At 43.9% G+C, this 15,000-nt stretch overlaps 2 protein-coding genes across 2 annotated transcripts in view; one reads left to right on the plus strand and one right to left on the minus strand.

Moving 5' to 3' along the window:
• clec3bb (C-type lectin domain family 3, member Bb) overlaps positions 1-3,992 on the plus strand; it is a 4,465-nt gene extending 473 nt beyond the window's left edge. The window contains exons 2-3 of the mRNA XM_072676526.1: positions 823-927; positions 2,165-3,992. Coding sequence (XP_072532627.1) covers positions 823-927; positions 2,165-2,568 — 509 coding nt within the window. The 3' untranslated portion in view covers positions 2,569-3,992. The remainder of the gene's footprint in view (positions 1-822; positions 928-2,164) is intronic.
• Positions 3,993-4,150: 158 nt separating this feature from the next.
• cdcp1b (CUB domain containing protein 1b) overlaps positions 4,151-15,000 on the minus strand; it is a 15,599-nt gene continuing 4,749 nt past the window's right edge. The window contains exons 2-11 of the mRNA XM_072676527.1: positions 12,902-13,117; positions 11,717-12,073; positions 10,689-10,901; positions 9,517-9,858; positions 8,913-9,272; positions 7,912-8,097; positions 6,951-7,328; positions 6,501-6,851; positions 6,280-6,367; positions 4,151-5,455 (exon numbers count right to left, since the gene is read on the minus strand). Coding sequence (XP_072532628.1) covers positions 4,900-5,455; positions 6,280-6,367; positions 6,501-6,851; positions 6,951-7,328; positions 7,912-8,097; positions 8,913-9,272; positions 9,517-9,858; positions 10,689-10,901; positions 11,717-12,073; positions 12,902-13,117 — 3,047 coding nt within the window. The 3' untranslated portion in view covers positions 4,151-4,899. The remainder of the gene's footprint in view (positions 5,456-6,279; positions 6,368-6,500; positions 6,852-6,950; positions 7,329-7,911; positions 8,098-8,912; positions 9,273-9,516; positions 9,859-10,688; positions 10,902-11,716; positions 12,074-12,901; positions 13,118-15,000) is intronic.

Here is a 15,000-nt window from a genome sequence, read left to right on the forward strand (position 1 = left end):
ATGTCCATAACACAGAAGTTAGCCTTGCATTATTACTGCTGGCTTCAGAGGAATCAAATTTTGTAAAATATCTAACAAAAAATATAAATGATGAATTACATAACTTCTGAACATTTCATACATTCATAAAAGCTGGAAAAATGTCATTATTCATGTAGTTGAAAAAATAATGACTATTTATGTATTTAGTGCATGCAAAACAGAACAGCTCGCTAATAAAAGATGATTATTCTTACATTATTTTACTGCCATTAGATTCATTCATTTTAAGTAAAATTAAGTTAAAAAAATAATGATTATGAATTAAATAAAAAAAAAGAACAGTCATCTCACTTATTTTTGCTGTTTCCTCATGAATATTAAAGAATCTATTTAAAATGTATTGTTATTTATTATTATTTATTTATTTTTAGCTGGTTCATGGCCTAATGTTCTTGTTAATGAATTTTGAAATGAACAATAAATTCAACTCAAAACTTCACAAAATGTTCTGAATTCTACAATTCTGTACAATTTCTTTAATAGAATTTGAGACATTCTATTCAAACCTCTGTACCATAGTTCTATTGATCTGTTTTGGTGTGTCTTATTCTGCTAATGTCCAGAATAAATAAGGTAGCCCTGCAGGATTATTGGCATCAGACGATTCCTGCATTTTTGCTGAGTGACCAAAATACAGCGTTTGACCTTTTCTCTCCTCAGACCGCAGAACTGGCCGACCGCTTTCAGCTGGAAAGGTGTAAACGCGGAGATACAGAATGTTCTAGTGGTTTTTCTTTGGGAACAGTTCAGTCTAAACCTGCTATTTTCTCTCGTTCTCAGCCTCAGACGTTCTGAGCAATGCTGCTGTGGAGGAGCTGCAGAAGCAGATCAATGATATAGTAGCAGAGATGAACCTGCTGAAGGAGAAGCAGGCTCTGCAGACCGGTGAGAACTTCAGCTGCTCCTTTCCAAAGTCCTTCCCAGCCCAGAGTTCTCTAGTGTTTTCTATAATCGGTCAATTCATCAATCAATCAATCAATCCAATTAAAGTTTTACTCCTATTATTGTTCAGTAAATGTTCCAAGATTAACATCCCAATTTTATTATTTAATTATATTAATTATATAATATTTTTATTCTAACTTCTATCCCCTAGAATTACATTGGCTGTTATTGTTACTGTGTGTGTAATGTCCTTCTCGTTTCTCATCCTCAACTTTTAGAGGTTCTTCACATTGAAACTGTGGAGGAACCTCTTAATGTGCTTTCAGGATCCTTCAAGGAACCTTTTTTTTTTTTAACTTTCCTTGAAGGTTCCTCAAAGCACCTTAAGAGGTTCTTCCACAGTTTCAAATTGAAGAACCTCCAAAAGTTCCTCAAGCAAGATTGATTTTTTTTTTTCATTTTTTACAGTTAAAACATAATTTAAATATAATCATCTCAAGTTTGGACACCCTGCATAGTCTGTCTTTGTGGAGTATCACAGTTTGTAGACTCTTTCTGTAGCAGCTCAGAGTCTTCATCAGTTCTGTTCACGTTCAGAGAGCTCAGCAGCTCCTTAGAGGAGCCCACGGCTGCCGATTGTTGCTGCTTAGATGAGCCCACGGCTGCCGATTGTTGCTGCTTAGAGGAGCCCACGGCTGCCGATTGTTGCTGCTTAGATGAGCCCACGGCTGCCGACTGTTGCTGCTTAGAGGAGCCCACGGCTGCTGATTGTTGCTGCTTAGAGGAGCCCACGGCTGCCGATTGTTGCTGCTTAGATGAGCCCACGGCTGCCGATTGTTGCTGCTTAGAGGAGCCCACGGCTGCTGATTGTTGCTGCTTAGAGGAGCCCACGGCTGCCGACTGTTGCTGCTTAGAGGAGCCCACGGCTGCTGATTGTTGCTGCTTAGAGGAGCCCACGGCTGCTGATTGTTGCTGCTTAGAGGAGCCCACGGCTGCCGATTGTTGCTGCTTAGATGAGCCCACGGCTGCTGATTGTTGGAAGATCCGAGGCGTCAGATTTACTGATATTTTTATCTCGCTGTAAACATTGAATAGAAGGTTTCATCTTCAACTTCTACTCCCCTGCTGAAGCTGTTCACAGTTAGACATTTTAAACAGGGGTGTCCAAACTTCTGCATAAGTGTGTATATTAGTGTGTAGTTTTGGACACAACCTTTATTCTGTCCTTATTCCTCAGTTTGCCTGAGAGGGAAAAAGATCCACCGCAAGTGTTTCCTGGCCGAGCCGCAGCAGAAGAGCTACCACATGGCCAGTGAAGACTGCATCGCAAAGGGTGGCACTCTGAGTGCGCCCCTCAGTGGTCTGGAGAACGAGCAGCTCACCCAGTACGTGCGGGAGAGCCTGGGTACGGACACTCAGGTGTGGCTCGGGTTCAACGACATGCTGTCCGAGGGTGTGTGGGTGGACATGACCGGCTCAGCTGTGCCTTACAAGAACTGGGAGGCCTCGTCCCGTTCCCCACAGCCTGACGGGGGAACCTCGGAGAACTGCGCCATCCTGTCCACCTCGTCCGAAGGAAAGTGGTCAGACGAGAGCTGCCGACTGGAGAGGGCGTCCATCTGCGAGTTTAAAATCGTCTAAGAGTCGGAGGTTTGCAGCGCTGGTCTTCCTTCCACTTTTTACTGTCCTTTCCGTTCGGCTATTTCTCCCCAGCAGCAGCCTTCCCAGCAGAGCGTGGGCTCAGCCACGTTTGTCCTCCTTTTGTTGAGGTTTTGGGCAGAACTGAGATGGTTGTTACATTCTCTTTGAGTTTTTGCTCATAATTGTGTTCATTAAGTGTTAAAATATTATAATAATAATAATTCTGACTGTATTGGTTGCAGCCCTTCTTTCAAGATCCATGTCAAGACCTCTCACAGACCTCTTATAGACCTGCCCAAATAAGGAAGTAAGGTTTTCTCTATGGGGAAAATAAGCCAGGCACGAGGAGGAGTCCGTGTGGCTACATGCCAAAAAGCCAAATACTCCACATAATCTTCCTCCTCCGCTTTATTAAAATTGAGTAGATATTACAGGTGTAACCATCAGATGGTCGGACGGGAGCTGCCCAAGCAACAGCCCATTTGCCCTCTTCGGCTGAGCTGTGCCTCTGGAGCACATAACATAAGTAGCTCCTAATTACTAGTTAGACCAAATTAAATCACAGTTTCATACAAAACTAATACTTTTTTTATATAATTAATTTATTAATTAAAAAGTAAGTAGAAAATTGAAGCAAAGTGATGCCCCCTGTCATTTCCTACATGATTTAATTTGAAGTAGGTCTGTTTTCTCAGAAGTTTAATCATTTAATTAATAATAAATGAATAAAGATACTGTTAGAGTGTTTTTCTGTTATTTTACACCACTCAGGACGTGCTGACCACGCTAACAGCCCCTCAAAATGTCTGTGCCCGTCCCTGCTTTGTGTTATATTACATTGTGTTGAATATCAAACGGTGTCATTTTTAGCATGTTAGCTAGAGGTTAACAATTTACAGCATTCCTTATTTTTGCTGTATTGTATTTAAAAAAATAAATATGGAGACACCATCAATTTGTATTCAATCAAATGTCAGAGTTTTGTGGACCGTTCCACTGCAGTAGATGCGTTTGGTAGCCGTAAAGCCCAGTTCGAGGATGATAATAATATATCAAAGTGTAGCGAAACACTACAGCTCCTAATTTATTTATTTACTAATTATGTAAAGCTGCTTTGTGACAACAACAGTTGTAAAAAGAGCTATACAAATAAATTTGACTTGACTAGACTACAGCGTGGAATCCACCGACCTTCAGTTTAATGTACACAACAGATCTCTGGTTGGAGGAGTAAGATGGTGGCTCCTTTCTAATATTCCCCTTAGAGAAAAACTATGTAGCCTCCTAATACGGGCAAGAGGAACAACTTCAGAGGCTTTTTCAGGCTCGATTTACCCTCCTAATCATGAATATTCATCATTGTGAGACCTGCTGGATTACAATGCTGCAAGCTTCCCCTCTCTTTAGCTCTTCAGCTACTGATCAGCACAATAAAGAAGACTTCTGAGCGCCGGCCTGACACTTGCTTCTTCATTTCACACAACGTGAGCGTCCTGATCAAACACCATCAGCCGTCCACAAAACAGCAGCCATACTCACAGGCTTAAATACCTAAACATTTATTATGTAAAAATGGTGGGAAAATATACATTAAGAGGAAATTCAAGATAAATAAAAGCCACATTTCTGAGCCTTTAAGGAAGAGAAACACAAGAAATTCTACTGAAACAGCCTAACCAGCTCAGACCGTAGGTGTTTTAGTTGGAGTTTGATGGTTGAGCTGGTCTACCATTGTGGCCAAATGGTCAACCAACTCTACCAAACTAGTTTGACCAGGTTGGGTGATGCTAATAGACCAGCGGCTCCAGACACTATGCCGGTCAACCAGGTTGACCAGTATAGTGTATGCGTTCGCCTGGATGAGCAGCTTCTCAGCCACTTTGACCATCAAAGACCAGCTTAGACCATCTGACCAGCTACCAGCAGCAGCTGATCTTCAGATGGATTTTGTAGCAGATGCGTTATTATAATTATTATTCTTATTATTTACAAAAGAGCAAATCAGGTTGTGCATCATGGCTTTTGGAAGTAAAGGTTACACACCCACCTGGTATTTCTGTTCTCCAAAGGTTCTGCAGGTCATGTACAAGTACATTCATAAAATGCTGAAGTAGAGATTAAAACACCAGACAAAACAAAAGCAGCTTTTACTGCTGCAGATCTGCTCAACTTTAAAATGTCTTTTAAAAAAAAATCACTATTTACATATCTGAAGGTGTGTGCTTCCACTGAATCACTGGTCATCACTGCGTCCAGTGCAGGCAGGTACCAGTGAATCCCTGATCAGAACTTTGATTCCATGACCTCAATGTTCTGCGCCTCCACTCAGAACTACATGGCAATGTCGTAATGTGCCTCAGGCTCATCATCAGATCCAGACCAAGAGTTGGGCTCGGGCTCGGGCTCGGGCTCGGGCTCCGGCTCCGGCAGACGCAATGGCTCCGCAGCAGATAAGCGGATAGGGTTTGGATCTCCAGGGTTCTTAAACGTATACAGTTCATTATCCACCATTCTGCGGTCCTCATAACCCATGCTGTCCACAGGGCCCAATGGAGTGCGAGGTCTGGAGGGCATAAAGGTCTCAGATGGAGCCAGGAAAGGTGCCGGCCCTCCATCCAGCTCAGATCCAGGCTCTTTGATTGCCACGTTCATGGGACCAGTGAACGTCTTGTATGTGCCCACCTGGTGGCCATTGAAATGTCCAGGCCCTCTGTCTGTGTGTCCATCCTCGGCTAAAAGATGGCCATAGACCATGGTGTCATCAATAGAGTCGTACACATGAGACTCGTTGTCTGCTCTGGTTTTTGTGAAGAAGTCCTCTCCAGGTAGGGAGGCGGCCCCTTTGGGGATATAGATGGAGGACCTGTTGATCTGCCGCTTCTTTTTCCTGTTGGTAAGAAGGGAGTCAGACATTAGACGTGTTTAGGGGTAGGGGTAAGGTAGGACATAACCGAAGACTCTGCAGTGATTTGTTCAAAAATATAAAACCATGGTTGCAGAGTCTATATAAACACAAACAATTAGTAGGTAGTAATAATAAATAATGAATAAATAAAATAAATGCTTAACAGATCTGTAGATTTTTTTAATAGTTATGGCAGATCCAGATATCATGTGGTTTTGTCTGTAACCATTTCAGTACTATGTAACTTATGTTTTGGCCAAGGGGCTAGCTTTTATCTGCTGTTGATGAAAGTTATAATAAAATAACAGAATCAGTAGATAAGTACAGTATGAGATTTATCCTTGGAATACTTATGTTGTGTAGAGTACCTAAACCCATACCCCCCTACACCTATAACCCTATAAGTTATTTACTTATCATTTACAAAAAAAAAAAGATTAAAGAAAATGCTCAGAAATAAATAATAAAAGGATGAAAAAATGATTCAAAACTTTTGAATGACAGTGTATAGAGAAGCTGTTCTCAGTTCTGGTTCTGGAGAACCCCAGTCCTGCAAACGTAGGGTTTTCTCTGTTTTAACCACTGCTTCCAATCAAGAGGAGTTTATTACTTTAGGACTGGGACGTACTGGGAATACTGGTGTACATCATTTAAGCAAAAATCTTAACACTGAAGCATTGACTGAGGCCAATACACACACTCTTCGTGAGCTCGATGTACAGATTTGAGATTTAAAGATGTGGGAAAGCTGCAGGAAAACAGGCCTTGTTACGTTTTCACACCCTGAGAAAGAACCCAGGACTAACCTCACTACCACACACACAACAGCAAGAACAATCAGCATGACCGCCAGCAGCACTCCAACTACTGCCAAAATGATGCTCAGCAGTTTCCCTACAACAAGACAAGCGAACAGAAACACAGTAAATAATTCAAAGAGAACAGGAAATAGGCAAGAGCTAAATCACACAACTGCCACGTTCTATCGCTCTACGCCACGTTCTACGTTTAACTGGTGGGTTCTTACGGGGTTTCTTCTGCAGGGAAATCTTGCTGAGAACAGCGAAGTTGCCGCGCTCAGGTTCACAGTTGGACATGTTGAGATAGAAACTACTCTGAACGTCGTATTTGTCAAATCTCTCGTCCTCCCTGAAGCCCCACTCCCTGGTGGATCCCATCTCCTGAACGGCCACTCTGGTGTGGCTCACGCGGCAGTCGGGCTGGGAGACGTTAACGAAGAGCAACTCTGCACTGTGTTCTTCTGGAATGGTCACGAGCCACGATACGGTGGAGTCCGACTTCATTCCTCCAGGCCAGTTGGGCGTCGCAAGGATGACAGAGGATGAAACAAGTGGAGATGCAGTGTAGATCACTTTCTCTGTAAGGAGAGAGACAGAGTCAGAGTCAGAGTCAGAGTCAGGGCTGGAAAGAACAGGAGGCTAACTACTAGTCCTTGAGCAGGAAAGGTCAATTCTACCTGTGATCTCTGGGCCGAAGGTGACATTAAGCAAAGGTTCCCTCCGTTGACCCAGATCCTTAATCTTATCCGCTACGGTGGTGATCACGATGTCGGAGAGGATCTGAACCCTCTGGATGGAGCCTTGGCCGTCAAGAGAGCAGAACCGTCCGAGACTCGAGCCATCTTTCTCTGAGACTAGCAAAGAGATAGAACCGCTGCATTCGTCTCCGAGCACAGACTGCTGCAAGTTGCCCAGAGGAGAGCTCAGCTCCACCGAACCCTGCTCAGGAACACGGATGTCCCACTTGACCTGACGAAGAGGAGCAGGCAGACAGGAGTCCAGAGAGGGGATGGTGAGGAGATTCCCAGTCCTCGGACACAAGGGATTTTGGCACTCTGAAAAAGACACAGCGTTTGGGAGAGTTGGACACCATGGATTTTGATTGTGGTACATAATGAAGCCTGAAGCAGCACAAAAGACAGACTAGTTCTACCAGGTCTCAGCTCCTGGACCCTTCAGACCCTGTATGTAAGCCCACACTCTAGGTCTTCACTCTCATAATTTACATCAGTTTCAAAGGCCCTAGAGTTGAACCCTGTGGAACGCCACCAGAAAAGCTAATGCAATATGATCACCACCCCACCTCCTCATCCCCAACTCATCCCAAAAGTACTGGATGGAGCTCCTCCACCATCATTCCAGAGAACACAGTTCCTCCACTGCTCCACAGCTCCTCAATGCTGGGGGGCTTTATACTCCTCTAGCCCACGCCTGGCATTATTAGACAGCATGGTGCCAATAGGGTCATGATGTTGATCTGCTCCAGAGAGTCCTATTCTATTGGCAGTACTTCTTCTCTACAGGGACTAGAGACTAGAGAACAGGCCAATGAGAGGGAGGAACACTGTTCAGGACTGTAGTGAGTGAGCATCATTACCACAGTTCCCATTAAAAGCGGATAGGAGCTCCAACGGTTACCTATAGTCTTGGTGGCTGTAAGAAGCAGCTCGTCATTAGGGCAGTCAAGGAAGGAGAGCTCGGCCTTGGAGCCTGGAGTTACTGCGATCTTCTCCTGCACCACAGAGTCCAGACTGAGCTCACAGAAAGAGTTTGTGTTCTCGATTTGCAGACCCAGATCCTTTTGGAGATCTACAGAGCACCGATCTGACCAGAACACAATCACATGCACATTAGGTCCAGACAGCTGCAATAGCCACAAGAACCACAACGCACTGAGACAAAACTGAGGCATGCAAAAGTTTGGGCACCCCAGTCAAATGTTATTAGTGTGAATAGATCCTCAGCTCTGTATTTACTTTTGCATGCCACTGTACATTAATCAGCCATAATATGAACACCACTTCCTTGTTCATACACTCACTGTCCATGCGCTCAGCTCCACTGATCATACAGCAGCTCTGTGTGGTTCTATAAGTCTAGACTGGATCCATCTGTTCCACTGCAGACTCTGTTATCAGGAGCAGATTGTAGTATTTGGGTGGTGGGTCATTCTCAGCACTGCAGTGACACTGACTGACCTGGTGGTGGTGAGTGTGTTAGTAGTGTGTTGTGCTGGTGGTACGAGTGGATCAGACACAGCAGTGCTGCTGGAGTGCTTAAACACTGTGTCTGACCACTCACTGTCCACTCTATTAGACACTCCTACCTAGCTGGTGCAGCTAGTAGAGACAGTGAAGTCAGAGACAGAAGCTCTCTGATCTGCTGCTTAACAGCTTGTGATAGTCGTCCCATAGGACGCTGTTGGCTGGACTCCTCTCAGTCCAGCCGTGATGCTGAAGGGTTGAAAGACTGATGCACTCTGTAGTGGTCAGTCCTGTGGGGCCCTGACCATTTCAGGGTGAAAGGAGGCTGATACCAGAGTCTGCAGAGAAACAGGTGGAGACAGTCTGGACGTAGAGACCTGACTGAAATTCTTACCCATGAAGCACCTTTACTGTTAGAGAGAAAGAAACACTTACAGGGAACCCCACTCCTGAACACAGAGACCCTGTATTTGAGGAAGAGGCCAGAGCCACTGTTCTTCTTCACGTCACAATTGGTCAAAGACAGGTTGAAGTTTCCCTGGTAATTGGTTGGTTGTTCACCATTCAGAGCTTTTTCAACCGGAGGCTTGTTGTCCTGCAGGTAGATCACTTTGACTTGCTTATTTTGGCATCCCGGCTTTGTGCTCTCCAAGAAACTGATGGAGAAGTTGTGCTTGGGCGGTACGACAAAGTTCCAGCTCACTGTGTAATCACTCGGGATGCCACTGGCACTGAGGTAGTCTGTGTTCGACTGTCCACGGGGCAGGCTGGCAACCACTACAGGCGACGCTGAACCTGTGGAAAACACCATACTGAGACCATGACCAACTCCTACTCAGCCTGAATGATCTAGTCTAGTCTATGTTTAGATATCTGTTTATTATTATTATTATTATTACTATTATTGTTATGTTTAAGTAATGTTTTGGATGGTGATCTTCAGTTATTGGCCTCTCAAGACCCACATAATAATAATAATAATAATAATAATAATGTACATGAAATGACCAAACATCGGTCTATGAAAGAATGTCCTCACCACTTATCTCTGAGTATTTGAAGTCAGAAGATATCAGGGCTGTGTCTCTGGGAACATCCAGAGTAACGCGACCCTTATAAGGAATGCGTATACTAGTGATGGTGCCATTTCGACAGAACGTGCCCATGCTAACAGGTTCTCGCAAGTACATTACGACGTTATAGGTGTGTTTGTCAGGGCAGTGATCTGATGATGGAATCTGCATCATTCCTGATTCTGGGAATTCCAGCTGGAAAGCCATGGCTGAAGTCACCTTCAGATCCCATGTAAACGTCCTGTTGAAGTCTTGGAATAAGGACGTCTCTGGATGTTTGGCGTCATAACTGCAGTTCTTTGAACAATCTAAATGAGCACAGAACAGAACAGAACTTTGCAGTCAGTTTTCACCATTTACCTTTTCATGCTTTTTACAGCAAACATGGAACAAGAAAAGCCACTGGGTAACCTGTTAGCTCAGGGCTAAGGTCATGCAGGATTGGCTTGCGATTATGTTTTATTCCGACAAATAAATACAAGCCAGAATTACTGTGGTAAAGTGATAGCATGCCTTAAAACACATGTAGCATGTTAGCTTATCATGCAGTTAGCGTGTTTGTTCACATTTTTTTTTTTATGCCAATTATATTGTGTCTCAATTTTGAAAAAACAAACAAAAACAAAATACACACTAATTTTACTAACATTACTTTTGGTCTAAATGCTATATTTGTAAGAGTTTATACAGTGTATATGTTTCATTACAGAGAGAGAATTAGCCCCGTTTTATTGGATAAAGTGCAGCATGTTCTGAATTTAAATAAAGAAACAAACAAACAAAAAACAGTAAATTAAATAAGCATTTGATATTTCCTGTGCTTCAAAAGTTTGTGCTAAATAGTGAGTCATTAAAATGTCTTATGGCAAAAATATTTTATCATAATAAATATCGCCAAGCCTTTTTTAAAAAATAATGGTATAAAGTTTTAGGCAGTGTTTATTCTTACGGTATTGAAGCAGGACAACACTATATTGCACTGCATCATAATACACTTTGTGAGTCATTACACTCCTATTAAACAGCCAAAATATAAGAAGCAGTGATTCTGCAAAATGCAGAACTGTCCTGACCAAAACAAACAAACAAACAAATAAACAAACAAACAAACAAATGAAAGCCCTTTGTTGCTGCTTACCAAGATCTCTGTTGACCTCAACGGTGAAGACATCCTGAGGCTTGGGGCAGCTGAACTGCACCACTGTGGCCTGAGCAGTACTGAGGACCTGTTCTGACCCACAAGTCCGAGAGGGGCCCTCACCCACACATACGGTACAGTCAGGGCCCTCAGTCTTTCTACTGATGATCACCCTGGTGTTAGTGTCAGGGATCACACTCATTGTTCGTCCCTCTGGAAAAAAATACAACAAAACAGATAACTAACTAGCAACTAATTAAAAACTAACAAATTGAACTGGAATTTTCTTCTAAATCACTAAAAACATTTTAGTATTCAGCTACTGTAAGCTGCACCCATTGCTGACACAGATGTGCAAATGCACACACACAGCTTGTCTAGTCCCTGTAGAGAAGAAGTACTGCCAATAGAATAGGACTCTCTGGAGCAGATCATCATCATGACCCTATTGGCTCCATGCTGCCTAATAATGCCAGGCGTGGGCTAGAGGGGTATAAAGCCCCCCAGCATTGAGGAGCTGTGGAGCAGTGGAAGAGCTGTGTTCTCTGGAATGATGGTGGAGGAGCTCCATCCAGTACTTTTGGATGGGATGAGTTGGGGATGAGGTGAGGTGGTGGTCATCCAACATCCTGACCTCACTAACAACCACTTGCTCTTGTCACTGAATGCAATCAAATCTAGTCTTCTTCTCTGGACAGTAGAGACAGTTACTCCAACAGAAGCAGGATCAACTCTTTAATACCCTTGATTTCAGAAGGAGTGAAGTGTCCCAATACTTTTGTCCATATATTGGACCTTCATTCATGTAGAAAGTGTCCAAAACAAATTAACATCAGAATAAACACAAATAAACGTAATAATGACTATATATATATTTTTTTTTTTTCAGGTCTTGTCACTTTCAGCAACACCTGGGTTTACGTATGCCTGCCTAAGACGTCTACACTGTAGGTCATACACATTCCCTAACAAGGATGAGAAGAAGAAAAAGATGAAGAATAAGGAGGAGGAAGAGGAGGGGTACATACTCTTCTGCAGGGGTTTTGGGGTCACTGTGAACAGGCTGAGGGCCAGCTCCTCTTGCAGTGAGACCAGCAGGATCACTGTGGCCTTGTTCGGTAGCTCCAAATGTGCCACAGAACCATTCCTGCAGAACGCCTGAGCTTGCCTATTGCCACCAGATCCAGTCGTGGCCACAGAGTAGCGGTATCCATCTTCACAGGCCTCTCCTTCCGCCACCTTCCTCAAACCATCGGCAGGAAGGTTGACAGCCAGAGTGGTTTCTGCTGGAGCCCGCAGGGTCCAAACAAACTTTCTGTTGAATCCCGAGAGGAAGGGGGCCGGCACGTTGCCTCGGTCAGGAGTGCAAGTACTTTTGGTGCAGTCTGGAAATAATAACCCACATTACACACTCAGTTGCTGTCCTGCAGAAAGCTCGTATCTGCATTTCTGACTTTTTACATAATGTGAATCTGGCAGCTGTTCTTTGTACTCTATTAGAATTTAAAGATGAATGACCAATAGAAACGCTCCAACATGGAATAAAAGATTAACATTGACTTCCAGTGAAAGCTAAGGTTTAAGGTTTAAGGTTTTTTCCTTCTCCTGTAAAGCTGCTGTTCTGCACACTGGACACGACTCAAACAGAAACAATAAGACAAAATGGAGATCAGCTGAAGATCAGCTGAAGATCAGCTCCGGTGTTGAATAAGAAGGAGCTGATCAGTCTTTATTCTGAACCTTAAAACACCACACCTGCAGTTTTAAGCTCCAATGTTTTATTTGGTCAAATGAAACTTTATCAACACTTTTTGCATGAGGCTCGACTCTAAACCGTCTGTTTTGGGGGTAAACACGGTCACTTAGGAGGTGCATTTAATGGTCACCTTTCAGTGCCTGTAGTTAGAGAACACAGTCGTACCGTATTCCACCGTTTTACTGTTAAAAGGTTCTAAAGTCTACTTTGACTGCAGGCTGTTCACTCACTCCAAACTGGTGGCACTGGGAATGCAATAACGGTGCCAGTAGTACCCAGCTAACGGACAATGTCAAAAAACATTTAGCCAAGTGAGGGGCGGGGCGTGTTGCGGAGAGGCGGGGTGATGGACAGGCTTAAAGGTAAGCAGTAAAGAAGAGTCTGTAGTGGATCTGTTGAAGAAGTGGGCGATGTGATGATCTAGAGGAGATGTGTGTGTTCTGGGCTTGTTTCTTACCAATGTTGCTCTCAACAGAGACAGAGACGCTCTTATGGGGCTCAGTGCAGTTTAACTCCACCGTCACGTTGGTGTTGGGCTCAATGGTCAGGGAGGCAGTGCAGTCTGCATTAGCCTGATCTTTGCGCTCGCACACGCTGCACTGGTCCAGGGGAAGGGAGGTGGACAAGGTCACCGTAGAACCCCCATCAGGCTGGACTGTAAGCTGAAGACATTCTGTAAAGGCAAAACATGAACATCAGCATGATGAAGAGCCTCACTGCAGCCCAACCAGGAGAGCAGACGCCATTACTCAGCAGGAAGAGAAGGTCAACACAAGACCAGCTCACTGTGGCGTCAATGACCTGGTTTTCTGTAGAAGCAGGAAGTTAAACTGACAATAGCACCGACACAAACAGACAAACAGACCACAGCCAGAATCCGTGATTCAAACGCGTGAGGAACAGAAACGAGCAGAAAGGCTCTCGCTCTGAGCTGATGACCCCCTCACCACACTCTCGGCTGGAAGACAGGGTACTTGTTGTGTGCAAGACATTTTATAAATAACACAGGAAGCAAGGAAATATAGGACACCTACAGAAATCCAGTGTTTTTCTTTCAGCCACATAACATTAGAACCACTGACAGCTGAAGTGAAGAGCACTGCTGATCTGGGTCCAGTGTCTCCTGTCTGTCGAGGGGTGGATCTACATATCAGGCAGTGAGTGAACAGTCAGTTCTTGAAGATGATGAAGGTGATGAAGCAGGAAAAATAGACAAGCGTAAGAATCTGAGACACTTTGACAAGAACCAGACTGTGATGTTCTAGATAATGACTGGGTCAGAACATCTCCAGAACATCAGCAAGCAGGTCTTGTGGGGTGTTCTCTCTCTCTCTCTCTCTCTCTCTCTCGGTATGCAGTGGTCAGTACCTACCAAAAGTAATTCAAGGAAGGACAACTGGTGAACCGGCGACAGGGTCATGGGCAGCCAGGACTCAGTGATGGTCAGGGAGGCCCCGCCCACCTCACAACTTACGGGACTTAAAGGATCTGCTGCTGCTGCTGTTCGTCTTGGTGCTCCAGATACCACAAAAATACATGTGGGATCAAATACTCCATATTTAGTCTGATATGCATAACCAAAATAAATATAATACACAAATCATTTTAATATTTAATGGAAAAATAATTACATATAAAATTAGTTGATTTAAAAAAACACACATTTATACCCATTTAAAGCCCAGCTCCTTTCAGACTCAATAAATAAAATAGCCTTTCAAACCTAATTCACCTGTTCACAGCTCTGCTCTTATAATGGTGATCCCACTGTCCTCCTCAACTCAACACACCTCTAATAAGGAACGCTGGAGAACAGCAGAAGATCAGTTAACCAGTAAAAACACTTCAATTGAAGCCGTACCTAAAGAACCCTCATAGAACCTCATAGAACCCCAGTTTTCCGGGTGTATAAGGAGGGTGTAATCTTGCACGAGTTGACTGAGGCGTCAATGGAGGCCCGGCCGTTTGAGTATAGCGAGTGGGGGAGTGGTTTGCCAGTCTGACAGGCTGACAGATAGGGGCTCACGTGAACATCATACTGGTTAGTCAGGTTGGAGATCCTTCTACTGACAGACTGACTTTCTTTCACTTAGCTGTAACTTTGCTTAGTAGTAAACTGTAACACTAAACTACACTATATGTCCAAATGTTTGTGGACACCCCTCCTAATGATTGCATTCAGCTACTTGAAGCTGCACCTATTGCTGACACAGACGTGCAAATGCACACACACAGCTTGTCTAGTCCCTTAACAAAAACTCTCTAGAACAGATGATCATAAACCTATTGGCTCCATGCTGCCTAATGCCAGGTGAGGGCTAGAGGGGTATAAAACCCCCCAGCATTGAGCTGTGGAGCAGTGGAAGAACTGTGTTCTCTGGAATGATGGTGGTGGAGCTCCATCCAGTACTATTGATGGAATAAGTTGGGGAGCTGACTCAATAAAATCCTCACACCAGTGCACCTCCAAAATCTAGTACAACGTTTTGACAGTAGAGACAGTTCCTCCAACAAAAGCAGGATCAACTCTTTAGTATCCTCGGTTTTGGAAGAAAG

This window comes from Salminus brasiliensis, chromosome 3 (assembly GCF_030463535.1).
Source record: "Salminus brasiliensis chromosome 3, fSalBra1.hap2, whole genome shotgun sequence".
NCBI classification, from domain to species: domain Eukaryota; kingdom Metazoa; phylum Chordata; class Actinopteri; order Characiformes; family Bryconidae; genus Salminus; species Salminus brasiliensis.